The following is an 8,188-nucleotide window of genomic DNA, read 5'->3' as shown; positions in this document are numbered from 1 at the left end:
ATATATATATATATATATATATATATATATATATATATATATATATATATATATATATATATATATTTTGTTACAAATTTGGAATTCGATCGCACTCAACATACAGGTTCCTTAAGCTCAGTTATGTCGATAAGTGCATGTTCCCTAGATAGCTCACCTTCCATTGTTTCAGGGGCAAAAATCGATTAAATGTGCTGTGATTTAATTTAATAGTTCGGGAGCGATCACAACACAAAGGAAGACGCCCCTCCCCCTCTTCTGCAAAGAGGAAGAAGAGCCCTCCCGTCCTGAATCACGGGATGTAAACAACTCCCTCCCACCCGTGGTTGAGCAGGGGATGGAGCACGAGGGCACGAGTCATGCTGGGAGCGGGGAAGGGGCCGATAGGAATAAAAAAGGGACACTCTGCTTGGCTCGAGTTGGTTCAGTAAGCTTCTTGCTTCTGCTTGGCTCGGGTTAGGGAGAAGGCTTTTGGGTTCGGGCTTGGCTTTTCAGCAGGCCTTCGGGTTTTGCTTGGCTCGGTTCGCTTTTTGGGCGCTGGCTTTGTTCGGAAGAGAGGTGGTTCGCTTTTTGTGCTGGGTTCATCGAAAGAGAGTTGAGCTGGTTGCTCGGCTCGAGCTTGTTGGTTGTTGTTCATCGAGAGAGGAGCGCCAGTTGCGAGAGTCACACGTGTTTTGCGCTCTACTTCGTCGTCCGGTTCGGCTGGCTCTTCTTAGTTCGTGGAGCTCTTTAGTCTTTGTTCTCCGCTTGGTTCCTGGCTTGGTGCGACTCCTTGACCTCATCTTGGAGGTGGTTCTTTGGAGAAGCAACGCATCAACGGGAAGGATCGGCGCCTCGTCTCACCAGCACGTGTTTGGAAGCGCGAGGGGATTTGCTGGAGCTCGGGAAGGATCGCGGCTCACAGCGATTGGATCCAGCTCGCTCTCGCTGGAGCCCGGGTCCGAGCAGCTTGAAGACCACACGAGGTGGAGAGGTTCGAGATAGGTTCCGGGTTTCAGCTCATCTGTCCCTCAGAGTTGAAGTCCTTATTAAAGGCATCAGCCACCGTTTATTGGGTGTGTGTGTGTGTGTGTGCGTACGAGTGTTTGTGGGCCCGTCAAACAAGTAGGAAACTATTAAGTGCGTGTGTTGCATTTGCTTTACATTTAATAACAGAACTCGGCTGTAGGTTTTTGCTCGTGTCTTTTTCCCCATCCCCCCATTCATTGCATTGCCTGTGTTCAAATAAATGTTCCCCGTTGTTAAATATCACCTACTCGTTGCGTCCCTTCCTCACTTTGACTGCCATGGAGCGTTCGGAATGTTAGCTGGCTGTTTATAAGCCGATAAAACGTACATCTGGTCCGACGGGGCTTGGCGATATATAACCGCTCGGCAATCGCATACGGAACGAGCTGCTTAAGCGGTTCGTTTTCGTGCAGGTCCCGTTGAGGTATAAACTCCCGGCATTTCTGTCCGCGCGAATAGTTAGGTATATCGACAATTCGGCGATTGACGCTGTAGCGCGTGGACAGAAGAGTTGGCTTGTTTATGGTGTGGTTAACAACACCCGTAGCTGGGTTTCGGTGTTCATCCGGAAGCTACGACTGGATTGCTCGTTCGGTGGGCGCGCGACCGCAATTGGGCTGAGGCGGTCGTCCGCACGCCGGGCGGGCAGAGAATCGACAACAAGATGTGTATATATATATATATATATATATATATATATATATATATATATATATATATATATATATATATATACATACATACATACATACATACATATATATTGTGTGTGGTGTTTTTACTGTGTGTGTGTTGTGTGTGTGTGTTGTATATAGTGTGTGTGTGGTGTTTTTACTGTGTTGTGTGTGTGTGTGTGTGTGTGTGTGTGTGTGCGTGCGTGCGTGCGTGCGTGCGTGCGTGTATATATATATATATATATATATATATATATATATATATATATATATATATATATATATATATATATATATATATATATATATATATATAGATGTGTTTTTGCTGTGTGTGTGTTATGTCTGGCTTCCTTGGGGGTACAGTGCAATAATTGGTCTTTATTTTAATGAGGGTGTGGGAGGTTTAACCCCAATTTTGATAAAGCAGGGATGGGGTTCACAACTACGAATTTGTGAGTGCAGAGCGAGTTTGTAAGTGTCACTCGAATAATTATCATGCCGAAATGTGTGCGACATCAATTTTTATGAAGTGGGCTGTTGGTGCTGTGTTGAGCATCTAATTTTTCGTTGGGTGGAAGGAGGGTGGAAGGAGGGTGGAAGGAGGGTGCAAACAGAATTGTTGTTGGTGGAGGGGCGCAACCGGAATGTTTATCAAGGGGGAAGGAGTCAAACCACAGTTTCTATAATTTGGGGGGGGGGGGGGGTACACATGACACATTGTCATTGTGTGCTGTGAGATATACTATAATGCGGCTCTTGATGGAATGTTTTTTTATTTATTTGTGAGTCCAGTTCAGCACAGTGTGCTGTATTGTAAAATTTGATGATAAGTTGTTATTCAATCCCAACTCCATATCTCAACCCCCCCACCCCCCCCCCCCATCGCAGCAATGGTTCGTCTCACTTGGTCGTGCAGTGGGCGATGGACCTCTCCCATCCCAAGCAAAAGGGGGAAACCAGGTTGATTAACATTTGGCGGATGAGCAGAAAATGTCTGGAAAGTATTCTTCATTTATTGTTGCCGCACTCGTATTTAGGTGTCCAACGATATTTCATCGACAATAAAACGTTTAAGTATTTCGTGCGAACGTGTAGTTTTCGAACCCCCTTCCGGACACCATGTACTCGTCCATTGTAAAAGCCATGGCTGCGCCGCTGCTCTCCATCGTTTGCATCATGGTTTCTTTCATTGTCGCGAACCGAGGTGAGTTTACCACAGGAAATAATGAGGTAAATGAATCTTGCAATCAGAGAAGCTTTCGTGACATCATCGGCGTGCGTGGCCGTGCCTGTCGACGTGCGGGGCCGTGCGTGTCGGCGTGCGGGGCCGTGCATTTCCACATGAGGCTGCGCGTGTCGGCGTGCGGGGCCGTGCGTGTCGGCGTGCGGGGCCGTGCCTGTCGACGTGCGGGGCCGTGCGTGTCGGCGTGCGGGGCCGTGCGTGTCGGCGTGCGGGGCCGTGCGTGTCGGCGTGCGGGGCCGTGCGTGTCGGCGTGCGGGGCCGTGCCTGTCGACGTGCGGGGCCGTGCGTGTCGGCGTGCGGGGCCGTGCCTGTCGACGTGCGTGTCGGCGTGCGGGGCCGTGCATTTCCACATGAGGCTGCGCGTGTCGGCGTGCGGGGCCGTGCGTGTCGGCGTGCGGGGCCGTGCGTGTCGGCGTGCGGGGCCGTGCATCTGCGCATGTGAGACTGCGCGTGTCAACGTGCGGGGCCAGAGATTGAATGCTGTCAGTGAATGTAGAAATAAATCGAGGATGTGGGTGAGGTGCTTGGATCATGCCGTATCATGAGAGCACTCATTGGATGGATACAAGACGTGTGGATGGATACAAGACGTGTGGATGGATACAAGACGTGTGGATGGATACAAGACGTGTGGATGGATGCAAGACGTGCAGAGTAATATTGTGGATGGATACAAGACGTGTAGATGGATACAAGACGTGTGGATGGATACAAGACGTGTGGATGGATACAAGACGTGTGGATGGATGCAAGACGTGTGGATGGATACAAGACGTGTGGATGGATACAAGACGTGCAGAGTAATATTGTGGATGGATACAAGACGTGCAGAGTAATATTGTGGATGGATACAAGACGTGCAGAGTAATATTGTGGATGGATACAAGACGTGCAGAGTAATATTGTGGATGGATACAAGACGTGTGGATGGATACAAGACGTGTGGATGGATACAAGACGTGTGGATGGATACAAGACGTGTGGATGGATACAAGACGTGCAGAGTAATATTGTGGATGGATACAAGACGTGTGGATGGATACAAGACGTGTGGATGGATACAAGACGTGTGGATGGATGCAAGACGTGCAGAGTAATATTGTGGATGGATACAAGACGTGTAGATGGATACAAGACGTGTGGATGGATACAAGACGTGTGGATGGATACAAGACGTGCAGAGTAATATTGTGGATGGATACAAGACGTGCAGAGTAATATTGTGGATGGATACAAGACGTGCAGAGTAATATTGTGGATGGATACAAGACGTGCAGAGTAATATTGTGGATGGATACAAGACGTGCAGAGTAATATTGTGGATGGATACAAGACGTGTGGATGGATACAAGACGTGTGGAGTAATGTTGTGGATGGATACAAGACTTGCAGAGTAATATTGTGGATGGATACAAGACTTGTAGAGTAATATTGTGGATGGATACAAGACTTGTAGAGTAATATTGTGGATGGATACAAGACGTGTGGATGGATACAAGACTTGTAGAGTAATATTGTGGATGGATACAAGACGTGTAGAGTAATGTTGTGGATGGATACAAGACGTGTGGATGGATACAAGACGTGTGGATGGATACAAGACTTGTAGAGTAATATTGTGGATGGATACAAGATGTGTAGAGTAATGTTGTGGATGGATACAAGACTTGCAGAATAATATTGTTTGTGCTGAATGGGAGGGAGGATGAAGTTGTAGAAATTTAAATGATTTCCGTTCGACACATCTCGATGTTTGACAGAAGGCGGTGGTTTGAGTCATCATGTACGATGTTTATCATCATTGCAAGCGATCACGGGCGTTGCTCCACCAGGGTCGTGTGTTGGTGGCGAAAAAACACATTCCCAAAATATCAAAATGTTGGTCCGTTGATTGAAAGGTGTAAACGCTGAGCGGTACAAAGGCTTCATGCATCATTCGTCCCGTCCGACTACTTCATCACACTCATGATGATACCACTCTGCCCTTGTGTTCATGTTGATGCCATTTTTAACTTTTTGTGTGTGGAATTTTACATTTTTGTTTTTCCTTTTCCTTTTCCTTTCCAACACGTACTGGTGGAGGACCCTCACTCTAATAAATATGCACGACATCTACAGGTTTCGCTCAAAGCAATTTTAATTCGGAACTGTATTCTTGAGGATATGTGGAACAAATTGGCTCAAAATCACAAAAATAAACTAGAAGGGCATTTGGCAGAGCGCATACCTCCGCCACGTAATGTTGTGGGGCCAGGTCTCGGTGGCGAGCACGACCGGGAGGGGGAGCAGTAGAGTCGGCTCCAGAACACACCGGAATTTAGGTCGTGACCCTCGGATAAGTCCGAAAGGCACGGGTCCCTTACAGGACAATGAATCGCCAATAATTTGACCGCGTGGGGTAGGGTTAATTGCCAAACTTCAATTTACCTAAGTACCCACGCGGCAAAGCTTACCGGGGAATTCACACCCTCAACAGGCCTCGAGCGGAACGATCCGTTACCGGGCTCGAACCGTGTGTAACCCAAGCAGATGGTTACCGAGGCCTGTCGGTCCAAATGAACAATTTACTGCTTCGCTATTTCTCAACATGCACCATCCTAATCCAATGAAAGAAATGCAGAAACGAGCTGGTACATTCAACAAAAGGGATATTTATTTATTATAATAATCGGGGAGGGAAGCACACAAAGAGCAGAGTTATCCGAATAAGAAATGTAATGTACAATGAGCAAAAGAAAGCACTGACACAATTCTACTTGAAGACAGGCCCACACACAGACACACACCCCCAAAAAGAAATTCTTACAGATTCACACCCGTCGGTGTGCGGGCAACCACTTCTAGCCAATGGCGGCCGCTCTTGCCCTCCGAACGGACAAACCTAGTCGCAGCTTTCGGATCAATGCCGAAATCCAGCTACGGTTGTATCTCTAATCACATCACAGCCTTGTCAATACTTTAACCGCGTGCTACAGGGTCCGATCGCCGAATGGTTGATTTACCTAATTAATCCCGCGGGCAGACTACCGAGAGACTGTACCTCAATAGGGCCTTCTTGGAAACGAGCCGCTAAGCAGCTCGCTCCGTTTTGTGATAACCGAGCGGGGTATTATCGCGAAGCCTCGCTAGACCCGATTCTTTTATCGGCTATTAAAAAGCCAGCAATATTCCGAACTTAATAATGGCAGTTCAATTAAGGGAAGAGAACGCAACGAGCAGGTGAACATTTACACAAGGACATTTATTACACACACGTAAGCAGTCATGCAGTCATGTATGCAACCAATGCACATATACAAGCAATGCAATTAATGCAATGGGGGTAAGGGACAGGACACGAGGGAAAAAAAGAACTACAACCGTCTATTATGTACACACATGCACTTAACAGTTCTATTTAAAGACATGGCGCCACAACTTTCATTCAAAGAAAACCCCGGAAAGAAAAGGGCAAGAACTGAGCCTCATGGCCTTTCATAGTTCACGGAGCTGTGAAGTCCGAAAAAGCTCCGAGAGGCCGCGCTGGTTACCTGCCGCCTTCATGGCGACTCGCTGGGTGCTCCTTGCCGTCCCGTCCACACGGCAGCTGGCGTGACCGCGGCGCGGCCCATACTTCGTCGAGTGGCCCGATCAATCGGGCTTAGTCGACAACGCCTCAGAGGAACGAACGGGCCTTTGCTCTTTCAGAGTTGATGCTCTCTTAAGAGCCCGTCCGTTCCTCCGCGTCGTTTGGACTATTCCGGGGCCCGATCACCTCGGACCGTTATGCCACTGGTTGGCGACTCCTCTCCGGCCTCTTCCCAGTGACCCACAGCTCGGCACGGCAGGCTGCGCTCCAGGCTCCACTCTCTCCAGCTCCCGTCCGTCTGCAGACTCCAGACTCCAGGCTGACCCAGCTCCCAGCGCGACTCCTCACATCTCCTCACAACTCCTCACAACTCCCCACAACTGCGCACTTGGCGCCTCTGCGCGCCTTTATATGGGATCCGTGAGGCGAGGTTTGATCTCCGATCCCTCACCTCTGACCCCCCGCTGGCTCCGCCCCTTTCGATATTTTGATCCGATTTCGATGTGAAGCTCTGAGAGAGCGGACGTGGATGAAATCGACGACCCTGGTGCCAACGAAGGAGTCCCCGCGCCTGCTGGCAGAGATGTTGTTCGTGGGGAATTCGCCGTCGCTGGCGCAAAAATGGCGGCGCAATGGAGATGATGGTGAGGCGTTGCTCCTCGTTGTTGCGTAGGTTGTGAGGGGATGTCGTGGTGGTCGTTGTGGAGATGGTTGGTGAGAGCGATGTTGGTGGTGGAGGTGGTTGTTGTGAAGCGGTTGGTCCAAAATAAAGATAGTAAAAGAAAAACGGCTACCTCAAAGATCACAGCCCGGTTACGCGAATAAATCCCTTAGAGATCGGTGGGGAAATCTATCCAAACACAGACTTATCGACATAATTGATCTAAGGACCGAAATGGTGCTCTGTGAATTTCCACAACCGTAACAAAATGATGGCCGCGGCCTTTATTGATACCCCCAGCTCGGAGGGAAGGTGAACTGGAGGTAAGGATGCTAGCTTGGACTTTCCTATCTTGTGCGGCCCTTGACGATCCGGCTCGGCGGGACTCAAACCCGCAACACGATGCCGCTCCAAGCACCAGGTACCGCGCTCTCCAACCAGCTCCGCGCCAATCAACCAAGACCAAGGAGAAGATCAGAGACGACGATGACCCAGGACCAGACAAACCAGCCAGCACCAAGACCCGCGACCCCTAAGATGACCAACCTCCCCAGCCTGGCGTTCCTTTATATCTTTCTTGTCCGGGGTGAGAAAATCGCCATCTGAGGTTGTCTCCACCCTCATTGGCCGAGGTGTCGTGAGAAAATCGCCCTCTGTGGCCATCTCAACCTTCATTGGCCGGGGTGTCATGGGAAAGTCGCCCTCTGTGTGTGATCTCCACCCTCATTGGCCGGGGTGTCGTGGGAAAGTCGCCCTCTGTGGCATCTCAACCCTCATTGGCCGGGATGTCATGGGAAAGTCGCCCTCTGTGGCATCTCAACCCTCATTGGCCGGGGTGTCGTGGGAAAGTCGCCCTCTGTGTGTGATTGGACAAGGGGTGGAGTCGGAGCTGAGGCGATGAAAATCTCCGCCCACGTACGTGGTCGAACGCACGTGGGCAATGGCAATATTCATTGTGCGTAATATTCAACGACAAGTATGTATTAATACGACGGGCGAGTTGTAGTGTGTCCACGAATCACTCTGCCTGA

The 8,188-nt window shown here is 49.4% G+C and overlaps 1 protein-coding gene across 15 annotated transcripts in view; it reads left to right on the top strand.

The window, feature by feature from the left end:
* LOC147027455 (nectin-4-like) overlaps nucleotides 1-8,188 on the top strand; it is an 83,539-nt gene that overhangs the window by 21,427 nt on the left and 53,924 nt on the right. For 8 of the 15 annotated variants that reach the window (XR_015057050.1, XR_015057052.1, XR_015057053.1 and 5 more), the window contains exon 1: nucleotides 2,580-2,889. The exons of 2 other annotated variants lie outside the window; for them this stretch is intronic. Coding sequence is in view for 6 of the 13 variants with exons in the window: in XM_085876885.1 (XP_085733011.1) it covers nucleotides 2,805-2,889 (85 nt within the window). In the remaining 7 variants the exon portion in view is untranslated. Of the gene's footprint in view, nucleotides 1-2,578; nucleotides 2,890-8,188 lie in introns of those variants that run through there. 5 more of the 15 variants (XR_015057051.1, XM_085876891.1, XM_085876890.1 and 2 more) reach the window with 3 other exon arrangements.

Source organism: Eptatretus burgeri, chromosome 4 (assembly GCF_056783735.1).
Source record: "Eptatretus burgeri isolate ZD-2024b chromosome 4, Ebu_testis_v1, whole genome shotgun sequence".
NCBI lineage: Eukaryota > Metazoa > Chordata > Myxini > Myxiniformes > Myxinidae > Eptatretus > Eptatretus burgeri.
Note: the sequence above shows the minus strand (reverse complement) of the source record. Positions and strands in the feature narration are given on the sequence as shown.